This window comes from Rhea pennata, chromosome 14 (genome assembly GCF_028389875.1).
Source record: "Rhea pennata isolate bPtePen1 chromosome 14, bPtePen1.pri, whole genome shotgun sequence".
Lineage (NCBI taxonomy): Eukaryota > Metazoa > Chordata > Aves > Rheiformes > Rheidae > Rhea > Rhea pennata.
The window spans coordinates 21,841,468-21,868,018 of NC_084676.1; the positions used below are offsets into that span (position 1 = coordinate 21,841,468).

Below are 26,551 nucleotides of genomic sequence, written 5' to 3' on the forward strand. Positions count from 1 at the left end.
GGCGAGCACAGAGCCACGGGCTTGCGCGGCACCGCGCCCCGGCTGGGAGCGCGCGTTCAGTCGGCCTGGGGCTGCCCTCACGTCGCAGCCGCTTGGCTCCGCTGCGCTGTGGGCTGGCGGCTGGGCAGCTTGCGGCTCAGGCGACGTGACCGCACATCGATCGGGGCTTTGGCTCCTCTCCGCCTGCACCCCGCGTGGATGTGCCCCTGCGCCACGTTGCAGTGAAGCCCCACAACACCACTGGCAGCGCGGAGGTCCTTGAGGGGCCGGAAAAGGCCCTGGCATCAGCTTTAGGCAGGCTTGCCTCACTGCCCCGCCATAGTACCGCAGGGCCTCTGAACTGATGTTGGCATAAGTCATGACGGCAGGGCCTGGGCACACCGGGGCCCGCCAGGAGAATGTCCTGTTAGCTCCCAAGCTTAACTGCTGTGGCGCCTGTACTTCTGTTGTGTGACACAGAATCAAGGACAGCTTTGACGCGATACGCTTGGAGCGCAAGCAAGTAATGATGAACTAGGTTAGAACCATATTCAGAGATAAATATGCACGCAATCAGTGTTTTTCTGGTGAAAACGTTAAAAAAAAGGGGGGGGGTCCGGCCTAGCAGGCAGGGCAACGGCGAGGGCTGTGAACGAGGCGGCTCCCCAGCCACGCCGCCAGGGGCGCCGCGCCGCGGGGCGCCTGCCCCTTTAAGAGCCCCCCCCAACATGGCGCCCCAGAGTTCATGTGCTCGCGCGACCTAGCCTGCTGCCGCTCCGGTGACCTTCGGAGCGAGCGCCCCCCGCGGCTGCGATTGGCTCGGCGCGCGGCGGCGCCGCCGTCCCATTGGTGAGCGGCGGGCGGCGCCCCGCCCCCGGCGGCGCCCAGCAAGCTGCGTTGCGGGCGGGCGGCGAGTTCCTGTGCTAGGCCGCGGCGGCGGGGGGAGGGGGTCGGCGGCGATCAACCGCCGCAGGGGCGCGGGCCGCGGCGATGGCGGCCGGGCTGTAGGGCGCGGCGCGGCGCGGCGCGGCGCGGGGCGGCCACCATGATCATAGAGAACGTGGACGCCCTCAAGTCCTGGCTGGCCAAGTTACTGGAGCCGATGTGAGTGGGGGCGGGGGCGGCCGGCGCGGCCCGGCCCGGCGCGGCGCGGCCCGGCGCGGCCTGTGTGGGGGAGGCGGCGCCGGCGGGAGGCGGCGCCCGAGGGCCCGGACCCCCCGCGGGGCCCGGACCCCCGCGGCCTGCCCGCGCGGGGGGCGGTCCGGACCCGCGGAGCGCTTGGCGCTGCCTCCTCGCTCGCTTTGCGGCGGTGCAGCGCCGGTTTGTAGCGCAGTCCCTAAAACCAGCCTGTGAGCGAATTAGCGAGAGTGGTCTGAAATAGCTGAGGACGAGATTAAGAAAGTTCGCTGCGGATCGTGGGAGTTTTAATTAAGGTTCTGGGAAGGGGAGGGTTTTTCTTGATCTTGAGATTTTGCCTGGTCGGTGGGGTGGGGAAGCACGCTTGCACCCTGTCTCGCGTGCTGACTTAACGTTTGTAGCGTAGCTGTAAGTAGATACTTCATGGATTTCATCTATAGCAAGGATCTTCTAAAGGAAGGTACCTTTTCAATAACTCACTTTATAATTATGCTGCATGCCATAGGAAACTGTAGAACATACGTTTGCAGTGTGTAGTTAGGTGATTGATAGTTTGACAAATGTTTGTTTATGTTATATTTTAGAGTGGAGCTACTCAATTACTGACCATTATGTAGCATGCTTCTAAAAACGTTCTAGAATTTAAAATCTGTCGTATCCATCATCCTATATTGTTCTTTTCAGTTAATTGCAAATTATCAAAGTAACAATGTCTGAAACTTCGCTTGGTTTATTGTTACCAGTGTATGGAGTAAGAAACGTGAAATACTGTTTGAATAGCTCATGCAATTTTCAGGCACACATACTTTTTCCACAAGAAACACTTAAGCTAAAACTCTGAATTACACAAAGATCCTGTCTTAAACTAGGCACAAAACAACCCCTCCCTGAGGTGGGAGGGTGGATTTGGAGGAGGAGAGGTAGGACATTGTGGTTTTGTTTGTGTTTAGTGAAGTATCCCATGGCATACTTTCTTCTGTTTTGTTTTGTTGAGAGAATAGGTTTCTCTGATCTTCAGTCAAATCGCTATGAAAGTTTTTGTAGACTGGAATGTAACTTTTACTTGTACACCTTCACTGCTGATTCTGAATTGCTTTCTGTCTTACTCTTTAGCATCTTTTTGGTATCTGAGCTTAAGTAAGCAGAGTTGAGTTAGAGACAGGGCTTTATGACAGAGTCATAACATTTCCTGGTGGTTGCTAGCTGTTTGGCATTAAGCAGCAAAAATACAAACGGTCAAGTTGGAGGAGTGCGTGTTCCCATAATGTGATATAAGTGTCTAGGATAATTTAACATGAGGAGAAAGGAGTGGGTCAAGTTAAGCTAATAAATATGTTATAAAGTGATGGATCATGTCCTTTATTTTAAACTGAGGTTTTATAGTTTTTAGTTGTGTGTGGGTACTAGCATAGGATATAATAAGTACAGCTTATTTCTTTTTTCCTTTTTTTTGTGGAAGAACTGTAAAATCTGTAAACTTGTGGTATCTTTTTAGTTATTTGCTATATTTAACATGGCTTTCATCAGCTGTTGGAAACAAGTAAGAAAAATAATTTAAAGCTGCTTGATTGGAAGCTTATTGACTTTTTTTTTTTTTATTTAACCAATTGTTATTTGCATGACTCTTTTACTCAAGATTATTTTGCGGCCTATCCATTTTTATGCTATTTTTTTGTATCTCCATAGTTAACGTTCTTAAAAATACATAATTTTCTCTTTAAATATTGGTATTCAAAATTCTTTTAATAATCAGATTGGTTTGGGGTCATACCCAACACCTTATAGCTCATGTTCGCATCTTTTTCAATGTGTAGCAAAACAAAGAGCTATTGTTTAATAATGCTTTAACACTATTAATCTAATTCATAATTTGTGTGTATGTGCATGGGGTTTTTTTGTTGCCCTCCCCCCCCCCCCCATGGCTGAATAATAGAATCTAAAGCAGTATCTAATTTAAAGATTAGTAGTGGAGAATTATTGAACAGAGTTGGTTATCTTTGGTCTTCATAAAGCTAGATAAGGGCTTAGATAGCAAGTAAAATGAATCTGTTTTAGTAACTACATCCCTTTAGGCACTTTACCAGAGTTAAAGGATTATGGTGCAATCTATAGGCTTGGAAATCATTCTAGGGAAAGAAATAACTCTAATACATTATGCATAGTAAATTAAGCTGTACAGAACATATCTCTGGCATTTTTAGAGTATGCTTGTGGGAATATATCTTTCCAGACTGCTTTTTGTGGTAGTACAGTTTTAGTAATGTTTCGACTTTCAGATAATTAGTAAGTGAGTTTCCTGGTAGTTGCTATGCTGTCCTTACAGAATTATGGTTGTTGTTGGTGGTTATGCTTAGAGAAAGTTAAGGAACAATGGTATTTGCTCCAGTGCCCCAAGAGAGGATCCTTATATATAAAGAAGAAAGGTAGTTCTTCAAAAGTAAACCTCAGGAGGGAGCAAAAGAATGAGAGCATTGTCAGGTGTATGTGGTGGGGGTGTCCCAAGGCAATTAGAATATCTTGCTGTATTTGAAAGAAATTGCTCCTGACTCGGTCTCCTCTAGGGCAGCTGTGTATGGGGCTGGATGTCAGAAAAGCATCCAACGTGTGTTGCCAGGTTTTCTTCAGTGACTCTTCTGTAACACTGATATTCCAACATACAGTGATTTTTGGCATTCTTCAACAAAATCAAGCTATGTGATTGTGAAGAATAATTTTTTTCTCTCAATAGATGTGATGCAGACCCCTCAGCCTTAGCCAACTATGTTGTGGCATTAGTTAAGAAAGATAAACCTGAGAAAGAGCTGAAAGCTTTCTGTGCTGATCAGCTGGATGTCTTTCTGCAAAAAGGTATTGTGCTCTCCATTACTTTATCATTTCAATGTATTTTATGAGGCAGAGAAAAGGATGGTAAACCATTTTTTCCTTTGAGACACTTTCTTTCCCTATAAATTTAATATTTCTTACTGAGTATAAAGGAATAAAGATCTTTAAGATCTTTTTATCACAAGATGAAGTGATGAAGTTATGTAGCTTTCTTTTTTTTTCTTCCCCTTTTCCAGTTGTAGTTAAGCCCTTTCATAAAATCCTCTCAAACAAAACCTATGTTGATCACGTTGCCAGAAGTTTCTCTGGCATGTGTTTAACTTTTGAAAACCTGACCTAAGTTGGCCTTCCAGGCATCTGGTGAGCTTCTCATTGCAATTCTGTTCAATATAGGTGTTAAGCTATATTGAAATTCTGACCTTCAGTGGGCAAGTTATTGTGTATTTGTTTGTGATCTAATGTGAAATTGATGAATAGGATTATGTCAGTGATGTACTGTCTCATTAACATTGTTCTCTGAGGCTACCGATTTTAGCTATTGGAATAAATGTAAACTTGTTCCTTGACCTTATGTTTTGTTCACACTTGCCTCTTAGGAAATTTCGAAGTTGTAATTGTGATTGAAGTAAAAGCCTGTTCCTGTGATATACCCAGTTAATTTTTTTTGTCTATATAAACAGTCTCAGATTCTGCAAACGTAGTTCCAGTTCCTTAAATGAAACTGTTGTTCGTTAGTTTAAGATGTTGCTGTAACCAGTCCTTCCAGATGGCTTTCTTCAGGGACTTCTCTGGTTAATCTATTCCTAGTGATGGATTTTAATCAAGATGTGACGATGTTCTCTTGTGTTCTGTATCCCCAGAAACTTCAGGTTTTGTAGATAAACTCTTTGAAAGTCTGTACACAAAGAGTTACCTTCCTTCTCTTGAACCAGCAAAAGCAGAAGCGAAGCCTGCAAATCAGGAGAAAGAAGTAGTTAAGGAGGAGGTAACATTTATGTATAACATTCATTTTTCTATCTGTCTGCTTCTAATTCTCAGATTGGCCGTCCTGTGATATTTGTGAGGCAAGATGTAAAAACACAATTCACTTCATTTTGACTAATCTTTGTTTTCTTTGTAGTGGGTAATGTTTGGAAGGGTTTGAGTGATGAGGAAGAAGCAAAAGTATTCCAAAACTTTTCTTTTCCAATTCTAGATACTCTGTGAGGAATATAAATGATTTTAAATGTTTTGTGTAAGACTTAAAATCAGTGAAGTATACTGGCCTCCATATCTGAGGATTAAAAAAAAAATCTAGCCTTCATTTACAAGCAATTCTTGTTGCTTTCCTCAAATTTGACTATATTTTCAATTTTGGCTAAGTAATATATCCATAATTTTCTAGATCTCTTCCTATATTGTGTAGTTCCTATGTAACATGTCTATGATACAGTTTTTATTCTTTATTAATAATTTTCCAGAGGAAGAGGTCTTCTATGTGTTTATAGTAACTTAATGTACAGACTGTGAGAAAGTTGCAGAAAAATTGCAAGAAAAGTAAACATTCTTTGTCTACGTGTACTGTAATCGCAGTTCACAGAGATACTTTAGGCTGAATATGTGATTTAATTGCTATAGGAAAGATCTAGCTAAACTTAGAAGTAAAAGAGGCTATAAGATATTCTAGTCCCTTTCCCTCAGATCCCTCACTCTGCAGATGTCTGTCATGTAGTGTTAAAGGGAAAAACTTATACTTACTCTTTATTTGAAAAAAAAAAATGCTGTTTGTACTTTCTGTACTTTTTTTTTTCTTTTTTCCCTGTGAGCATGAAATAAGATGAAGGAAAGATCTTGCTGGAGGCAGTTGTTCTGTCTTCAGTGTTAAGATTGGCTGATGGTCATGAAGGTGATAAATAATTACAGATCAAAATCTGTCAGTCAACCAAAACAAAGTTGTATTGTGTTGTATTTTGGAAGGCACCTGGAACATAATGCATTAATTGATTTAAATCAAAGTTACTATGTATTCTCTTCTTTCCTTTGTGATTTCATCTTGTTTTTGAGGATTGTGTCCAGAACTGTGATGACAATTAACTGAAGTAGCTTTGATGGAAATTCGTATTTTGCAGCTCTTCAAGACTTTAATAGTTTTTTGAGGGGTTCTCAAAAGAACTATCTTAACTTAGAACAAGTTTTTGGGAACGATCTTCAGTTGACTCTAGTGCTCTTGGAAGAGGGGGTTTTGTTTTGTTTGTGAAGAGAAAGTCAGGGAAGATATCTAGCACATCTTTCTGGGATCAGGACATTATGTTGCGCCCGGATGCAACCCTGTCTAACGTGCTCTAGGTGACCCTGCTTGAGCAGGGAGGTTGGACTAGATGGTCTCCAGAGGTCCCTTCCAACCTTACTGATTCTATGTTGCCATTTGGGCAACAAATAACTTTGTATTTCTAATTATTAATATTAATAAAAATATTTAAAATATTTGCTTCTCATGCCAGATGCTGACTGTGCTTTGCTTTGAATTAAATCTTGATCTTATCTTAATTAAAAAAACAAAGTGATGTTCATGCTTAATAGGCAGTTGTCTCTTAAGCAGAATTTTCAAGAATCACTTGAAGAAGAGCGAGATGGCAGGAAAAAGAAGTATTCTAGCCCACAGAGAAGCCGTGGAGATTCCAGTGAACAAAGGTTTGTAGTACTCTTGAACCAATAGCATCTTCTTTGCTATTTGTTGACAGTGCTTAACTGTGCATGTTTACTTTCTAGGTAGTGGTTGCATAAAAATGGTGATATCTTTCCCACTTTTCTATACCTGCTGTGTGTTTCTGTGTTTGTCACATATATGAGAACCCTCAAGTAGAAACTGGTCTCTGAGAAGTACCACTATTTTTTTTTCCAAATGCTAATTCCTAGGGATGTCATCAGTTCCTTTCTTTTCTTTGTGATATAAATGAAAAGCATTGGATTTGTTTTTTCTTTCTTTATGTGGTGGGATGTTTGGGGTTTTTTGTTTTTTTGGGTAGTGGGAAGATAGAGGGATTGCCTCATGTTAACACGTGTTCTCAGAGTTTGTTCTGTTCTAGTTTCCTGTAACTCTTTTTCATCTTAGGCCTCCTCTCACTAGTTTCTGTGAATGAGTGATTCAATTTTGAGATTCTGTATTTTTCTATATGATTTGGGAAGTCTTTCTCAAACTTGATGTCACTGTCTAAGTTGGATGGGGAGGATGAACAGTATCTTCACTTACTGCTACAAACTTGTTTTGGAATTTGACTTCTCTCTTCATAAACATGGTTTATATGTATGTTTTCTAGAACCAGAGAGAAAAAGAGAGATGATGGAAAATGGAGGGACTATGACAGATACTATGACAGGAGTGACTTATACAGAGACAAGTCTGGATGGCGACGAGGCAGGAGTAAAAGTCGTAGTAAAAGCAGAGGGTTAAGTCGAAGTCGTAGCCGCAGTAGGGGTAGAAGCAAAGACCGTGATACAAACAGAAGTGTTGGTGAGTACCCAAGGTGTTAATTTAGGAGAACATCTGATGTCAGTTATGTGTGCTGACTAGTATAAGATGCATAGGTTAGCAGGATCTAGATATCCTTGAGCCATTTGAGCAAATTTTGAGAGCTTTGTGTTGCTGAAATCGTTAATTAAGGTACTGTTCTTCAGAGTAGAATAATTAAGGAGATTGTTTTCTTCTTTACTAACCTCTTAATTTATCCACTGGTGTATACCAGTGGATATCTGTAGCTGATACACTTTTTGCTCTGTGTTGACAAAGCTGTTTTTTTTCTTTTTTCCCCAAAGATGTGCTTTTTTTTCCCCAAAAAATACTGTTACTGCACTTTTACTGTTTTTCCACTTCGTTACTATGTGTTTTTAGAGAAGGTTTCCATGTAATTGCAGGCTGTTACCATATGATGCACTGTTCTTCTAGGGCTAATCCTGAAAGCACTGATAGCTTTTTTTGTGTGTGTGTGTGTTTTTCCCTTCCCTCCTCTCTCATTTAAAAGAGAAAATTGTAATATAGGAAGGGATAAGTATCAGAGGAATTCTGCGATTTTTATTTCAAAAATCAAAACATTTTCTTTGTAAAAACCCTGTTCGCTTTAGATTTATTTCTCATTCCATTTGTAAGACTAAGCTTCAAGAACAGTTTATTAAGCAGAATATTTAAGCAAATGTTTATATTGTTCAGTAGCATCTTTTTTCAGGACTCTGACATATGGAACAAAACATGAAGAATTACCCACCAACCCCCCCGCTCTCTTTTTTTAAACAGAGCATAGAGAGAGATCAAAATTCAAGAGCGAGAGAAATGATGCTGAAGGCTCATATAATCCAGTTTCCGTGTCTCCCAGTAACTCTACTGAACAGTATTCCTCTGCACAATCTATTCCCAGTGCTGTTACTGTAGTTGCACCTGCTCACCATCTTGAAAACACAACAGAGAGCTGGTCAAATTATTATAACAATCATAGCACTCCTGGTTCGTTTGGCAGAAACCCTCCCCCTAAAAGAAGATGTCGAGATTATGACGGTAATCTTTTTCTTACTTTCAGTTTCACATGTGGTTCCAATTATATTCTATGATTTACTTATTTATTTTTAAACATACACTAAATATAGGCAGTCAGTCAAAATGCAGTAGCATATGGAGTATCTTTTGTGTAACAGTGCTTGTATGACCTATATTTTACTTGAAAAAGAAGTAATCTTGCTAGAAGCAGTTTACTTATCTGGCAGTTGCTGAGTAAGAACATACGGAGTTTGCTCGCAATTTCATACATGCCTTGGCAAATACTTCAACTACTGGCATGTCTGAAAAAGACTGTAGTAGTACATGTGTTTAACGTAAAACAGGTGGTCCTTCTGCATGCTTTTTCTTTTCCCTCAGCCCCCAGCTTTTATAATGTTTGTATGTCTGCATGCCTTTCTGGAAGGTTGTTACAATTTGAACATAGTCGGAAACTTTACCTGACAATGTAATGTTGGATCAGCAGTTGTATGCTTTTTTTGAGTAAGAAACTCCAGTAAAAACTGACATGATATGAATTATTGACAACTTAAAAATTTATACAAAAATATAATCAAAGGTCTTGTTTTGCAGAGCGAGGATTTTGTGTACTTGGTGATCTTTGCCAGTTTGATCATGGAAATGATCCTTTAGTAGTAGATGAAGTTTCCTTGCCAAGTATGATTCCTTTTCCTCCACCACCTCCTGGCCTTCCTCCTCCTCCTGGTATGCTTCTGCCTCCTATGCCAGGTCCAGCTCGCAATATGAGGATGCCAGTTCCACAGGCTCACCCACAGGCACCACCTCCTGTTGTGCTTCCTGTACCAAGTAAGTTAAAATATTGTTCTGCATTTATTTTATGTCACAAATGATCCAATGATGAATCTTTCTGGAAGAGTTCTGTATGTATTCAAAACAATGAGTTCCTCAAATTTCTGTTAGTGCTGTGCTATTCAAAATATTACCAAAATAATTCTGAAAAATCAGCTTAAAATACGATGTTCCTTGTGCTCCAAATCAAATCAGAGAAATACAGGGGGAAAGGATGGGGAAGATCTTTCAGATTATCAAAGTTGTCATCTTTGAATTGATCCTTGTCAATTGGATTGCTTTTTTTTTTTTTTTTCCCTAATGCAAAAATGTTGATCTAATTTGAAAGCACTAATGAATTTTCCCACTCGTGGTATATTACATATGGCTTTTTCATAGCCAGTACTTCATATATCTAAGACCTATTCTAGCCTGGCAATGGTCTCTGAGACTGCCTAGCCGTTTGGTTATCTTGTTACATCTTTAAATTCTTCAAGGAAAAATCCTAGAATGCTGGATATGTGGTTGCTCTGTTTCAGTGCTCTATTCCAGGAGCACAGTATATGCTGTGACTGTTACATGAAATACCAGCTTCTATGGGCTAAGAAGTGGTTTTTCTGTAGGATTAACTCTAAGCATTTAGTAGATAAGCTTCTGATGAAGATTTTTAGAAAGTAGTGGATGGATTAATTATGAAACTTTAATATTGGGGAATGTAGCTGTTATTTGTTTTTTGTCAGAAACAAAGGTGTTTCTGGTGAGACTACAAATAGTTATGATCAATTCTGTGAAGAGCACCCTGTATTATATCTGCCTTCACATTATTAATTTTATACCTGCGTTTCTTTCATTAAATTAATTTTACTACAAATTCTAGTAGCAAAGCCTTAAAATGACTGAGATGGTAAATAATCCTTACGGTATCTAAAAGAAGCTTTCCTAATAGAAGAGCTTCCTTGAAGCTTGGCATGAGCATTTTTGTAGATAGTGAGTTGGCTTGCTATTAAGCAAACCAGTAGTGCTTTCCAATTGTAGTTATGTCCTAATAGGTTGTGTAATATAATTCATTTGTCCTTTTTTGACTGTATAATAACTAGAAGTGTATGTATCATATATGGTGCAAACAAAGCAAAAATCTCTGGACAGACTTGTAGTGGACTTTCGCCATGTAGTTCTTGTTTTGGAACTAGAATCTAAATGTTGCTAGTATGACCTGAGCTCTGAGGCTCTGAGCAAGCCTTGATTTTTTGTCCTCCACCCCATCCCATCTATGGCATAGCTGAGGGAGGAGCTGCTTTAGCTAATGCAAGCTGTAATAATAATAAGCCTCTGGGGAAGAAAATATATTTTTATAGCTTAAAGCTTTGTCCTTTGCTTAATGCTTATAATCTTATAATCAGAATAACTTACCTGAATGTGTATTCTTATCTACGGGAAGCTTATTTTGATTGTCATGAGGCTATAAAAGCTTCCAATCTCAGCCTTGTTCAAAGCAAGACATAAAGAAATTGCACTGAATTGTTTGCATGTTTATCTGTGGAGTTATAAGTCTTAGTGATCTATTCTGTGGTGTCATTGTAGGACCACCTCTAACACAGTCAAGCTTGATAAATAATCGTGAACAGCCTGGGACAAGTGCAGTACCCAGTCTTGCACCCGTAGGAGCAAGACTGCCTCCTCCTTTACCCCAGAACCTACTGTATACAGTATCAGAACGTAAGCAAATATATATATATTTTTTATTTTCTTGATATAAAGTTAATTTTTTTTCTGTTGATGTGTGGTTAGAAATGATTTCCTTTGTCTTTCTCTACTACCTACAAATCTAAAAAGAAGTCTGACTTTCCTCGTGGTCAGTGCATCACCTACTGTTGCTGTGTAAAATGCAGTAGCATTCTGTCACTGTCTGAGGAAATATCATGTATGGAGAGATTCAGTTCTGTTTTGTATGCTCAAAGCAACATGACTGTAGGTTAAGGAAGGGATCCCTTCATCTTGAAGTTATTTAGCAGAGCATCAGTAGGCAAGTGATGTATCTGCAAATCTAATTATGACTTAACCCGGTCTTAATTCCTTGGCTGCTACTTCAGTTGAGGGCAAGGGAGGGAAATTTTTTCTTAGCTTTATGCCAAAATAGTCTCTATACTCTTTGTAAACATTAGTACTTTCACTTTTATTTTTCCCATAGAATTGACTTATTCTAGCTTTCTAACTAAAATAATATGAATGACTTTCAATAAACATGTCCATCTTTCTTACAGAGCTCAAACTTCATTCAAGTAATATTTTATGAAGAGAATAACAAAATACCTGGAGCACCCTAAACTGTTCAGTTTAAATCCAACAAAGCTTTTTATTTCTTTTGACAATGAAAGGAGTAATGGCATTTCCATGTTTTACATGAGCAGAGTACGATGATTTAATCTTGATTCTTTTTAATACTCCTGTGTGGTATTTTGGTGTGTTTTTTGTTTTGTTTTTACGTAAACACTTCAGATGTTATTCAAAGGCAGTCTTCTGTTCATGATGCATGTCATTTTCTTTATGACTTACATGCTTTTCAGAACTTCAGAGACTCAGTATCTTAGAATCTTTGTTTAGTTGTCTCCAAACACTGTCAGGCCATGTTACCTGATTCTTTTAGCTTCAGAACTTCTTTTAATGGTGATTCTGTCCGCCTTAACTCACAGGGCTTCATTGACCTCAGTGACACTACATAATTCTGTTCTCCAAAACCACTTCAGAGTTTTCATGTCATATTCTTACGCAGTTTCATTAATAATTGCTGATTACCCTCTTGCAGTCATATGCAAAATCTTGGAGGAGGAACCTCATGCAAGGCTAATGGAAACTCTTGGCAGAAATGGAAACTAAAATGCAAGATAAAACATCAGTTTTGCAGTTCTAAGAGATTTATTTTTAATTGTAGAGTCTTCATTCCTGCTTTGGAATAACAAGCTGAAATTTAGAATGTTTCAAGTCTGCATAGTCACCCTGTATAGGCATCCACTGATGTTCCAGGATATATGTGTTGTCCTTCTATGAAGGTTTTATTCATTTTAGTTCTTCTATCACTTTTCCTTTTTGTGCTTGGAGGAATGAGTCATCCTTGATTTGGCATTTGGGCTAGAAGAACAGTATGAGTCAATTCTGTCACCTTGTATTCTCACATCATTACTTCTTTTGATTAAAATAATTGTTAGTACCTTATTAGAGCTAGGCAACTAATCTCATTCTTAGATGAATTAGGAGAACGTAATAGGTAAGTATTGGTCAAATTATCTGATTTCTGTTTGGTTTTGAATTATTTGAGCACTTTCTTCCCCAGAAGTCAATTTCTGAAAGAAACTAGACTGATGGGCAACAAAGACTGAAGGTTTCTTTGCATCTTATGCCCAAAAGAATAGATGCTCAAACTAAATCTTCCGTTGTGCCACTTGAAACACTGTTAGGTGTAGTGAAGGTTGTCCTACAGACAGCTCATTCATTTTTCAGGCAGTTCACCAGCAATACTCCATTATTGTAACCTTTGCACTTTTGACAAAGAGCAAAAAACAGATTAAAAGAGAGTATGTCCAGATAGGCTTGGGCTTGACATTCAGTTGAAGGTTTTAAATGGCTGCACACGTCGGCTGTACAACCTCTTTTCTCTTCATCCAAAACAGCTTCTATTCTTGAACATCCATGTATTTCCCTAAAGGAAAGTGAACCTAGAGTCTTAAAATCATTTGAAAAAATCCTTTTATTTCTCTCCTTTTTTTATAGATACATATGAGCCAGATGGCTATAACCCTGAAGCTCCTAGTATTACCAGTGCTGGTAGATCTCAATATCGACAGTTCTTTACAAGAGCACAAACGCAGCGTCCAAATCTAATTGGCCTAACATCTGGGGAGATGGATTCAAATCCAAGAGGTAGGAAGGGTTTCTAGTCACTGCTGTTGCTATTTTTGTCCAAGACCGTCAACGCTTATTTTTTCCCCTTTTCAGGCTGAAAGCAAGTTTTTTCCCACTGATCTAATATTTCAAAGCAATTTTCAGACATCTCTGCTTTTTTTAAAAAATGGTAATATGACTATATTAAACTCAAAGCAGCCTTACTGATTTAAAAACAACAGCTTGACTGGGAATACTATGGGGGGTGGGGGGTGTTCTTATTTTTTGTTTTGGTTTGGCTTTTTCTCTTTAACCTACCAAGGCACTTTCTGGGTGCTGGGTGTCTCAAAAACCACAGTGGTGCAAAAAGGTGGCCGTAAGCAGTATGGTCTGAAGACTGCTTTAATTTGCAGCAGGTATGTTTAGGAACTGGGGCATAAGAGGTGATGATCCACAGCACTTGCCTTAGCTGTTGCGATGGCAGTGATGAGGGAAACTATCATGGCAGGTATTTGTACTTGATGGTCTGACTTTTTGTCAGCCAGTTGTTATCTTAAAATGACTGTTGTAGATAGAATTCTAGCATTCCTAGCCCATGAAAATCTTAGTCTGCCTTTAAGTAATTCTGGATCATTAACTGGATGAAAGTATATGTAGTCTCTTAATGGCTACATGTATAAAATGTCTTTTCGGGATCAGAACAAGTTAAGGTGCTTTACAGAGAGTTTTTTTTTGTTCTGTTAGCATAGTTTTCTTTCTCCCTCCTGCCCTTCCCCACCATCCTTAAAGAAGAGCTTGTTAAAATTCAGTGTTTTCTGTTATGCTCCAGCATTTCTTACTTAGCAAATAAGAGATTTGTTTCAACGTTTCCTTCCCGTGGCGCATCTTAGATAGAACATAGTTAAATATTATTGCAGAAATTATTATTGCTGTTTTCATCTTTGAGCTGTAACATCATAAAGGCAGGGATGCGGCTTTATCACTGGCTCTCAGATTCTCTCTAAGAACCCGTTCCAGTTATAAGGCTAGGATAAGTGTTTAGTGAAGGCACTTCAGACAACTTGTTTTTCTGTCTTTGTCAATGGTGTGAAAGGTTTATTCTAAAATCATCTTCTGAAGCAAGATTGAAACTACTTCCCTGTTAATACCTTATCTTTGTTCTCATCATGTAATCAGCAGAGCTCTAGCATATATAAGCCACAGAAAACTGATTTACAACTCAGACTTCTTTTTAGGAGTTGGATATTTGGTGTACACTGGAGATCAGTAGCAATATCGTCATTTTAAATAGGTTGTAAATAAATACTTGGCAAATGGTGATCTGGTGCTTCGGCTTTTTATCTGTAGAAGATCATTCAAGCTTTAAGTGACAAATCTAATGTATCTGAGAATATAATACCATGCTATAGCTGTGCTTAATTAACAGCTTGCTGTTGAAAACTGGATGGAGGGATGGAAAGGGGATAGCAGTGGGAAGAAGAGGGTCTTGCTTGCCTTTCACCTTCAAGGAGCAATACAGGGAAAAGTGAGTTGTTTATTCAGTTCGTGCCATATTGTGGAACTCTGATCTGAAGTCTGGAATCCTAGTCTTGTTTTCCTCTCTTTTTTTTTTTTTTTTTTTTTTTTTTTTTTTTTTTTTTTTTTGTCTGCAAGATCTGAACTTTCTGTACCTGAAAGATGAAATTTTGGCTTAGTTTTGTCAAGCTGAACTTAAAGGTGAAAATCTATTCCCTAATGGGTGAACTAAAGTTTGTGGACCACAAATGGATTAGCTGGACTGCAAGTGATCTCTGAAGCAATTTTGTAAACAAAACTGACCAACTTGATAATATCTTCCAATTTCTTTTTAATCTTCATTCTATTTTGCTGTTTAAATGGAAGCTTTTTGAATGTCTCCACTGAGGTATGGTAAATAATACGAGCCTCTTTTCTTTCCTCTAGCTGCCAATATTATCATCCAGACTGAACCTCCCATTCCCATTACAAATAATAGCAGCAACGTAACTAGAGTTGTGCTTGAACCAGACAGCAGGAAGAGATCTCCAAGTAGTATGGAATGTCCACCATTAAAGAAACTGTGGATGGGAAAGTAAGAATTAAAAACTGCACTTGATTAATAGAAATGTATTTTATTGTTCATTCTGTGAATATAGCTATTCACTAATCCACATTATCTGAGCTGGCTGGGTCAGACAGTCTTTGTATCCAAATAATTGGAGCATAAATTTGGGGGGATTATCTCCTTTTGTGTTAATCTGTCGAGTTTATTCTCTTTATGAAAAAATAAGTATATAAAATAACTGCTGACTTGGCTGTACATATGTCTCTCTGAATTACTATCTTGCTCACATTTTTTTTCTAGGCAAGCCAATAACAACCAGAATAAACCAGGATTTTTGAAGAAGAATCAATATACTAACACAAAACTAGAAGTTCGAAAAATTCCACCAGAACTGAACAACATTACACAGCTCAATGAACATTTCAGTAAATTTGGAACTATTGTAAACATTCAGGTAAAAAGAGAGTTCATTTTTTTTGTGTTTGTATGTGGGGTTTTATTTCCCTTGAAACAATAAATACTGTCTCAGCTAACCTATGTTGCTTGATAAATTTTTAGCAGAGGCTAACTAGGAGAGTAGGTAACCAAATCAAAAGAAATCTTTCCTTGGTCCACTCTGTGTTATCATCTTCATTCTGTAAAAGTGTATGTTAGCTTCTGCCTTCCTGAGTTCTTGTAAAACTTGAAGGGCTTGCAGAGTTAACAATACATCTAAAACATGTTAGGTCATTGAGCAACTTTGGATTTTTAAGAGATCTAAATATTTCTGTGTCGTATTGTGATACTACAATATTTCTTAATAGGGATTTTGTCAAAGATGCAACAAGATTGTCTTAATGCATCGGTTTACTATGGCTTGGCATCATAGGAGTGGTTCCAGTTCAGTGATGCACCTTGCATTATAAAAAGTAGAAAAGTACTGTGTAAGCAGAACATGGGTAGTTACACAGTTAAGGTAGTATTTAGTCTCCACTTACTTGTTAGAGGAATGGGTGGCCTCTTAAGTCCTTGGTTAGGTGTCTGGATAAGATGGACATCTGTGAAACCTCCCTATTCCTTGAGCTGGCAATTCTATGCCTTAGCTGTCTTAGCACAAATAATACTATGTTTAAACGTGATACCTGGATCACTTTGTGCTAGGAAGTCTCAGGTATGTTTTTATTTCTGTGGTGACTAATTTTAGAGGAAAAGTGGTCTTACTCAGAACAATTATCTAATGCTGCTTTGAGAATACGGTGAACCTTTGCATTGAACATTCTTAGTCTTTTACTGTATATGGACTTTGCTGTAACTGTATGTAACGCTTGTCAAAATGCACCTGACTTTAATAACATAGAATGTGTCAGCTTTATGTTGCTAATAGCACAAAATATCTAATTCCTTCTGATGGCAGATTATTTGTAGGTTGGTTTGCTACAGATGTTTCTTGAGAAATAATGTATTACAATTAACTTGTGTTCTAGGTTGCTTTCCAGAATGATCCTGAGGCTGCTTTAATTCAGTACTTAACTAATGATGAGGCTAGGAAGGCAATTTCCAGCACAGAGGCAGTTTTGAACAATCGTTTTATAAGGGTGCTGTGGCATAGAGAAAACGAACAGCAGCCCCCATTGCTGCAGCAGCAACAGCAGCAGCAGTCACCCTCACAGTCTCTTCATCACCAGCTTCACCTTCAGCAGCAAGCCCTGACTGCAACTCCAGCTGTAACAATCCATAGCAATATGTCAAAGGTATTGTGCTGTCATTCCCAGTCTGATGGCTTTCTTCTTTAAATTAGTGATAGAGTGTAGAAGGTTATCAGTGTTTGAGTGACTACTCCTTTTAAAATGCAGAGTATACAATCTCTTCCTTTTAATATCAATTGATACACAGGTGATGAATAAACCAATGGCATCTGGTGCCTATGTCCTTAATAAGGTCCCAGTGAAGCGTCGCCTTGGAGCAGCAGGTGGAAACCAGCCTGACTTAAGCCAGGCTGGGGCTGTAGTAGAGGATTCTCAGGTATGTGTGTAAAAGCTAACCATCTTCATACTTTTGCTTAAAGCTTCGACCTGTTGACTAAAGGAGGTAACTAGTAAATAGTACTTGCAAATTCTGTCTCCTGTTGTTTATTTTCATTAATGTTCTCTGACTGTGGTCAATTACTTTCTAGTTTTGTCAGTTGCTTAAAGAAAATAGGGATGGTGACTTCAGAAATAAATTAGCACTATTTTAAGCAGCGTAATTGGGGAGGGGACAGTGCTACCTTGTAAACAAATTTGACAGCTTATATGTGATGTTAGCTCTCCGTTGAATCTCATTGCTTTTCACAGTAGTGATTTTTTGGAACTTATTCTGTGCTTTAACAATAGTACTGGCAGCTTATAAAATACTTCTGCATAGAGTACAAGATAATATAGTTTGGTTTGCATTGATACCATGGTGTGACATGCAGTCTAACAAAAAAAAGGTACTCCTTTGTGAGAAAGGAAGCATGTAGTTGCAAGAGTTGCAACTGTTACCACCTTATTTCTTTTTGAAATGTTTGATCAGAAAGTGTGATGTTAGACTGTGGCTGCCAAGCTGAATAGAATGCAGACACAGTTGATCGGCCTCAGCCACACTTCTAGTGGAGATCGGGATACAGGGAGAGTGTTGAATGAAGGGGAAAACATCTCTTGCAGAAAGCCTTTCTAACAAGTGCTTAAGCTCCTTGCTTCCAAGCAGTTTGACCACCAGACTGACGCTTTATACATGTATTCTAATTTATTGGGGGGGTGGTTTTGTTTTTATCCTCATCACACAAGTCTGGAAGTACTCGTTCATGTTTAACTGAATACATTACTCTAAAAGTTGTTGGTAGTATATTGTGTTTGTTTTAAGCTGTTACGGTTTTTGTTTGTTTTTACTATTTCAGTCATTTCCTACTTCTACAAGCCATTCAAAAATGGTTTACAGTTCTTCAAACTTAAAAACATCTATGAAGCCTGGTGCAGGGTCTAAACCTCATGATGTGCAAGAAGCTCTTAAAAAAAAGCAGGTATTTTGCTATATGTCATTTGACCAGCAGTGTAGTGGTTGAAATACCTTATAAAGAAAGGATTGATAGGCAACTTAAACCTCAAATATTTCTGTGTAGCTTTCTACACTTTGTCAATATAGCCCCATAACAGTGATAAAAACCATCTTCCAAAGGTGGCATTTAGGTATTTCTCTGATTTTAATCTCTGCAGGTACAGGATGCTTATGACAATGTAGGGTGTGTTTCTTCAAGGGGTGTCTGAAGGGAGTAAAAATTTAGTAGTATATCACAGCAGGAAGTTGGCAACTTTCCATTGTTTTCCATATCAAATCTAATTTATGCTTGTACAGTTTCCAGTGTAGTTATTGCCATTATGGCCTTCATTTCTATAGCTTGAAGAGGAAAATATAGCATATATGCAGATGTACAACGCTAGTCTGCCTTTTTTTTTTTTTTTTCTTTTTTTCTTTTTTTCTCCTAACTGACCTATCATGCCTGTATTAAGGAAATAGTGACAGAGTACTCTGTCTGCTGCAGTATTACCTCTCTCTGCAGCTTCTACATGGTGCAAACTGATGTTGTTTTAAATATTAGTGGAGTGTAACTTTCTAATTAGGAAAAGAATGTTTGCTGTCTGAATGAATTTTCTCCTCATACAGGAGGCAATGAAACTTCAACAAGATATGAGGAAAAAGAAGCAGGAGATGTTAGAAAAACAAATAGAATGCCAGAAGGTAGGTCTGGAATGTGTTGGATGTATACATCCTCATTTTGGTAGATAGCTGTCTGTCCACTGATGTTTTTGCTAGAATTTCATATTCCTGCTCCTTTTCTAATACATAGATGTTGATATCCAAGCTGGAGAAAAATAAGGCCATGAAACCAGAAGAGAGAGCAGAAATAATGAAGACCTTAAAAGAACTAGCAGGAAAAATATCTCAGTTAAAGGATGAATTAAAAACTTCATCTACATCCTCTACCCCATCAAAATTGAAGTCCAAGACAGAGGTATTTATTGAGACACTAGCCTCTCTAGTTTCTGTAGCTATTTCTAGTGTTATATTCTAAAAATGTAGCAGCATCAAATCAAAATACTCCCAAGCAGTATTTTGAGTTTGTTGAGAGTAATACCTGTGGATAAGCAAGCTATCATTTTTAAGGAACTCAAATGACCTAACTTTGTATATAGCTTATTCAAGATCCTGTCACAGTTCTAAAGCAGAGGAATATGGATCCTTCAAATTAGAGCTAGGTTTGTTGTTGTTGTGAATTTTGAGAAAATGATGAGTATGGTATTGCAATCTAAGTATGTAATTTGCACAAGTTTATTGCTGAAGAAGTGGAATAAAACATTAAAAGCGTACATTAATGTTCTGCTTTTCCCCTCCATTTTCTATCTCTACACCTTTTTCTTTAAGGCACAAAAGGAACTTTTAGATGCAGAACTGGATTTTCATAAAAGACTCTCTTCTGGAGAAGACACAACTGAATTGCGAAAAAAGCTAAATCAGTTACAAGTAGAGGTGAATTTGAGTGGATTGATGCTTTTGTTATGCTTTTTTTGTTGTTGTTGTTTTAAAGCCTTTTAAAGAGAGGATAGATTTATAAGCCATTTAACTTATTTTCAACAGGCTGCCCGTTTAGGCATCTTGCCTGTTGGTCGAGGAAAGGCAATGCCTGTACAGGGGAGAGGACGAGGACGGGGTCGTGGTGGGAGAGGAAGAGGCATGTTGAATCATATGGTGGTGGATCATCGTCCTAAAGCACTAACCGTTGGAGGCTTCATTGAAGAGGAAAAGGATGAATTGTTACAGCACTTCTCTGTAAGTATGAGATCATATTAAAAAGAGAATTTTGGCTGTGCTATAGATTAAGTAGGTAACCAGTATTGTGGATGTGTGCCTACTTGCAAAGAGAAGCATGCTAACAACTTCATAAAATGTTTTTCTTTTCCAAAATACTGAGACTACAAGTCTTTATATTCTCTTAGTGCAAACAAATCAGATGATCTTATCTTGAATTCATGGAAGAGGCTGTGGATAAGCAAGCAGTTTCAAGAGCTATCAAGGGTGTCAATGTATGTCTTTTATAGCTGCTTTAAAGTAGCTGCCCAATGCATTTTTTTTAAAATACGTAACATATATTAAAACCTATCTGAAGAATGGAAAATGCCTATCAGCCTCTTTCTGTTTACAAATTATTGTCCCTAATAGGTATTTGTAGCCATTTATCTCATAGCTCTTGAGCTCAAGAAGCAAAGCACAGCTTTGCAAAACAAGAGATCAGTTTTCAAAAAGTTGCATTTGTTTACAAACTCATGCTCGAGCATTCAAATAGCCTGTTAGCGTGCAGACTGTGTTAGTGGATGTGTTAGCGTCATAACTGAGTTAAAGCAAAACATGATTTTAGATTTCCCTCAGTTACTTTCTGGTGAAATTTTTCATTTGCAAAGCTGATTAGCTTTTCAAGGAGATAATAAAATTCCTTGTAAATAGACACAAGATGAAATCTAACTTTGATCAAATCAGTTTATGGTATTTCTGGATAGTCTTCACAAGGCAAGTGACTGAGCTGGTACAACTAGTTTTGTAGAATCCTTCCTGTTAGATCTGATTACAGAAAGGCAGTACAGCACTAGAGAGAACAGGCAATTTGAAAGCCTGCTTAGCTTCATTTTGAGCAGAAACACAGAACTTCCAAGTTTTTCACACAGTAAGGCAAGCTTTGCACCTTTTTGTCCAAAGAAACAAGTACAAATGCTGCATTGTTGTTGTAGTTCTCTGGAGTTTTCTTTGGTTCTCCTCTCTCTCTCTCTTTTTTTTTTTTTTTTTCTTTTTTTTTTAAAAAAAAAGAAAAAACAAAGTTTAGACAGGGCTGTGGTATAGTGCACTGCCATTGTAGCACGTGATGGCCATATTTCTGGAGGAGAGTATTATAGCCATTCCTAATGATCTTTCTCTTAGAAATTTGGAGATATTGAAGACCTTCAAGAAGAGGATTCCCCATTAAGTGTTGTTCTGACTTTTAAATCTCGCTCAGAAGCTGAGAATGTAAGTAGGAAATGATTTTATTTTTTATGGTTCTAAAATAAGAATACTGTAATTACTTGTAGCTGTCTTTCTTTTCAGATTTAGCAGACTTTGAGCCAAATGGTTTAAACTAGATAGTGTAGGTATTTGTTGTTACTACGTATAACATAACTAAAGGAGGAAAATACTTCCTATTTGACTAGAGGCCTTTATCAGAAAAAGGTTCAATATGATGATCACTTTACAGCTCTGTTAATCTTTTCAGATTGGTAGATGAGAGTTATTTAACAGATTCAGGTTTGTGTGACCTTGCTCTCACAATGACCAAAGTTGGATGATGTGATATGTTTGAGATACACAGATGTGCACAACTGCAGTGGTTGATGTTCATTGAGTCTAGCTCATTTTTGGTGACTTAAAAAATATCTTCCTTATTTCTCTTTTTGAAAATATATTCATTTAAAATACAATGTAGGCTGCTAACCAAGGATCCCGGTTCAAAGACCGAAGGCTACAGATATCGTGGTACAAACCTAAGGTACCCTCTGTATCCACAGAAATTGAGGAAGAGGAATCTAAAGAAGAGGTATGAAAATATGTTAATAAACTACTAATTCTTAGCAGTCTAGCAGATAAGAGCATTTTGAGGGATGCATTTTTCTGTTTCATGAAGAAATTCATGAAAGATACTTTTCTACAGGCTAGACACTTAATTATTCTTGAAAAGTCAGATACATTTTCCATATTTGAAAAAGGCAAGGAAAAAGAAGTCCCATCCCTGAAAACTTAATTTTATAAACTGCTAGAAAATAAACCCCACAATCTCTGCAGACTGCAAAGCTTTTTATTTTGTAATGTTGATTCTCCGATGTAGGATAACTTATGTATCCCCGTGAGACAGAGGGAGGTATTTCTACTTAGCTGCTTTTTAACAGAAACCTGTTGTTCTGGAGAACTTGAGTGTTTCTTAATTCTTGCTTCCTTTGAAGTTTGGTTTTCATTCCCCCTCTTGATGTGTGAGAATACTATTCATTACTTAACTTGTTGAGTGTAATTTTGTGCATTTCAGTGAGACTTACTGAAAACAAGAACCTGCTATAAATAGTGCTCTGTTTGATGACAGATTTCCTAATATACAGAGGAGAACTACTTTAAAATCATGTTTTTTCTTCATCTAGGAAACTGAAACCTCAGATTTATTTTTGCATGAAGATGATGATGATGATGATGAAGATGAGGATGAATCCCGTTCTTGGAGAAGATGAAATTTGATGTTGGAAATGTATAATTTTAGGAATATAGTTCAAGCTACGTCTTTTAAACATTTATTTAAGAAAGTTGATGAGCCAAAAAAAGCTTTACTTTCTTTTCAAACCACAAGATTTAAAGTGAGCAAAGTTTGTTATAGAAACATTTCGGATCTAGAGCTGTGATACTAAGTTAGCCAAAGGCCCAGTAACTTTTTATAGAATTATCGAGCTCACTGGGGGTGATGATTTTTCTATTTAAGAAGGATAAAAAGAGAAAGAAAACAAAATTAGTATTTTCTTGTCCTCTTTTTGTGTCACCTGTATTACCTTGTTTTGGGTTTTTTTATAATGTGGTTAATTTGTTAGTTTATAATTGCAAAGATGTTACAGATTTTATTTAGCAATATTATAGGGTTGGGGGAAAGATGCACAAATTTCCATTAAATGTTATAAAAGAAAAATTTGCCTCATTTACTAATTGAAAAACAGTAGCATTTTATTTCATATGTGATCACTTACTGTAGAAAGTACTTGTGACTAAGTTCACAAATCATTTATTTTGCAATGTTTGAAGGCCGCACAATTTCTATGTTCTTTTTGTGAGAGGAGTTGGAAAAATTAATTGGGTATCAATCTAATATTGTTCATCTATAGTTCACTTGTTCTTCAAATCCCTCATCACAAAAAACATCATCATGGAACAGAATTGAGTAAGTTTTCACTTTTTTTTTTCCCCTCTTCTTTCAGTCAAGGCTTAAAATTAGAGCTAGACTGTTCACTTACTGAATTTCAGAATGAGTGAGCACAAATATAATGAGTTTCATACTTCCTCCAAGAATTTAGTTGGTTTGTGCACACACACACCCTGCACACCAGCCTTTAGCTCTTCATCCTCTCCGTTTAACCAAGCTTTTTATACTTTTATTTATGTTCAAGCTAAATCCATGAAGCGTTCAGAGCAAGTTGTTTTTTAGCCAACAGAATGTCAGTGTCCTACTCAGACTTGCATTAAACCAGTACTTTAAGTGATAAGTCTTCAGAGTAGCATTCAGACTTGTTTTTCAAAGATTATTCACTTATCTTCAAGTATAATTTTTAGACATATTTAAGGTGAACACTGTTATATTCTCAGTTGCCTTATCTTGGTACCACTTTAAAATACACACACACACACACGCACATGCACACATACACGCACACATTGAAAATGGTGTATAGTGTGGTAGAAATGAGGGTAACACGTTTAGCTACTTGAGCCATATATCTTAACTGTTACATGGCTCTTACAGTTCATGGATAGAGGTGTTATATAGTAAGCATTTTCTCAACTCTATGCATTTGTACCGTACATTTTTCAGTACATTTTTATGTATGTTTCTATACAAAATAAACTGAATGACGGTGCAAAAATGCTCTCCTCTTTTGAATAATTAATTATCAGGATATTTGCTAGGTAGTTCCTGACTGAATATAAATGTACATCAAGACCTTTAAGTTAGAATGGCTCTGAACTTAGCCAGTGAAATGAAGCTGAGCATGTCTTTGGGTTAACAGTTCCCTTAACTTTATACACCACCACAGCGAATGGATAATAAAAAGCCAAAACAGTGTAATTTTGCATTTCCTTGTTAGTGTAAGGGAATATGTGTTTCAGTATTCTTTCTCTTCATGTTAAAACCTCACCTCTATATGATTATGACTTTCTTGCTAATGCTGAGGCTAAATTTACATATATGAAGAAATGAAGGGAAAAACAATCCTGCATACTTAGAATGTCTTGCTTTTCTCCCGTCATCTCTAATGTTTTTCTTAATGTCTGTGGCTCAGTCAGTATAAATTTTGAAAAATCTATTGCAGCAAACATTTGAGTCCTGACAGTTAAAAAAAAAAAGAGGGAACAAAGGATTTATATATTTTTTTGTACAGAGTTTTTTCTTAAACTGTATAATTTTGTAAATTTTCCTTTTTGTGTACTAAAACTACCAGCGTATAGATTTCAATAAGAATTGTTGTATTTTTGTATTTGGAAGCTGAAGATTACAGTGAATGAATGAAGCTGTAAGGAAAAATTGCAGTAGCCTTCATCACATCTAGACTGGGATTCCTTTTCATATGGTTTTAGCTCTAAAATGACACTTGATTGGCACACTGTCTTCATGGAAACTTTTGGCCTTGCTCAAACATGCTGGCTTTGCAATTTGGGCAAGATAGGAGGGAAGCATGTGCGGTAGCTTTATTTAATGAATTTTGGATGGCATATGATTTCTTCCCCCTGCCACACCTCCCGCTTAGAGTACACATTGGCAGGCTTACATAAATCCTCAAGTGACATCCCAAACATGATTCCTAAATGCTGAGGCACAAAAATGAGTTGTGCCTCTGAACCTAGCTTGTGTATTGAAAGCATGCTATTATATTGTTGGGAATTTAAGTGATGAGCAGGTATAGTAGTAACTGACTTCTAGTGTGTAAGGAGTAGGAAAGCTGCTTGAAAGTGACCTTCATTTTGCCAAAGCTTATGGATCTCCCTGTATTTTAGGGTGTAATAGGCTATATTATTAAACTGTTTATTTTTTTAATAGGTAACATGACAGTACAACTTATTTTATTTTTTATGGTAACATTGTGAAATTAATATGTGCTTTCAGAGTTAATTAGACAAAACTTATAATCACCAATATAACTTGTATACACAAGCCAGTATATTTACAAGATATGTAAAATAAGATGTTACCAGTTTAAACTTAGTTTATGAACATGGGAAGAATATATGATAAAAAGGGAAAGTAATTGTGATGCAGCGTTATCTTTGGTCTCCTTTTCATTGTTGAATTAAGCTAAACAAAAAACTCGAGTTGAAAAGATAAATCTGAAAACGCTTGCCTGCTTATGGTGAAAACACAACTTTTTTTTTTTTTAAACAAAATCATGTGAAAAGGAATAAAGTTCCTCTTGGTGTATAGTAAACTTGTACTATAGTTTTTACAGAATTGTGAACTTGTGTAATAGTATAATAGGAGATATTGTTGAATTTCTAACTGTTTATACATTTAAATTCATATATGTAATGTTTGTTTTATTGATTACAATCTGAATTTCTAAGATGCATGTTGACTTTTTGCAATAAAGATATACTTTGGAATGGTTCAAGATTTAGAAAATACAAAGGAAATTCTAACTTAAAAAAATAAATTGGACTGGAGAACCATTCAAAAAAAATATAACTATCACAAAAAGAGCTTTATCACTTTTTTTTCCTCCCCCATGGGAAGTGTGTGTGAAGAGGGGGTGGGGTTCTATGTAGGAATATGTATGCAATTTCATTGTACTTCATAGTGAATGTTCATGATTAATGTTGAAGCAGCTAGAAAAAAAATCTTTATAGTTCGCATTATGATGGCTAAATTGGAGAGAAAAAAACACAAAACTGACCATGATTAAATGCTTGGGGTGGGGGAGAGAAGGCAATGCAGTAAGTTTGAAGTTTAATATTAAGAAGAAAATGATTTTGAGACCAGGGTGAGTTCCATGATCTCTGTTATGGATCTGCAATTTGGCTTTGTCGTGGAAAATAATGTGTACAAAACTAGAAGTCCTATAAACGTGAATTAACTGTTTTGCAACTTGGTCTCAATTAATTTTCTGTGTTTCAATCTGTGCTTCTGTCACTAGTTTCTCCTATTCCCTTTGCTCTTTTCTATGTTGTTCACATGAATGCGAAGATTTCCCTGACCAGTGTTTGAAAATCTCTTCTTTCCCTCTGAGTCCTCTGTTGCTGTTGTGGGTATTTTTTTTTTTTACTTGCACTGTCATTGTCAATGTGATAAGATTTTTGAAAACAGGCTACACATTTTACTTTTCTTCTCTGCTTCCTTCCCTGTATTCGCCCTTTAGGAGTAGGGAGGAGGAGAGGAAAGAACCTCCAAGTGTGTGTTCTTCACTGTAGTCATCTGCATCATCATCCCCCTTGCATTGCTTTCTGTTCCTGCAATGTAAATACTTTAAAAACATGAGTTAGCGTCTCTGTATCTTTAAGGAGACTCTTAATGATAAACCTGTGGCTTTTAGACACTTTCTTGTTAC

The 26,551-nt window shown here is 37.6% G+C and overlaps 1 protein-coding gene across 3 annotated transcripts; it reads left to right on the top strand.

Annotated features, from left to right (window-relative positions):
- Nucleotides 1-970: 970 nt before the first annotated feature.
- Nucleotides 971-26,091, top strand: RBM27 (RNA binding motif protein 27). 3 transcript variants are annotated; one of them, XM_062587181.1, is made up of 21 exons: nucleotides 971-1,083; nucleotides 3,845-3,963; nucleotides 4,800-4,924; nucleotides 6,515-6,609; nucleotides 7,236-7,429; nucleotides 8,207-8,464; nucleotides 9,035-9,268; nucleotides 10,832-10,966; nucleotides 13,016-13,165; nucleotides 15,068-15,215; nucleotides 15,489-15,642; nucleotides 16,652-16,918; nucleotides 17,061-17,189; nucleotides 18,085-18,207; nucleotides 18,849-18,923; nucleotides 19,033-19,197; nucleotides 19,608-19,712; nucleotides 19,821-20,012; nucleotides 21,153-21,239; nucleotides 21,694-21,804; nucleotides 22,397-26,091. In XM_062587181.1, the coding sequence occupies exons 1-21, from the start codon at nucleotides 1,025-1,027 to the stop codon at nucleotides 22,481-22,483; spliced, it is 3,012 nt and encodes a 1,003-aa protein (XP_062443165.1). In that variant the 5' UTR covers nucleotides 971-1,024; the 3' UTR covers nucleotides 22,484-26,091. The 3 variants fall into 3 exon arrangements, with proteins under 3 accessions (XP_062443165.1, XP_062443166.1, XP_062443167.1); XM_062587182.1 differs by having other exon boundaries at nucleotides 6,518-6,609; XM_062587183.1 differs by lacking the exon at nucleotides 13,016-13,165.
- Nucleotides 26,092-26,551: the final 460 nt, after the last annotated feature.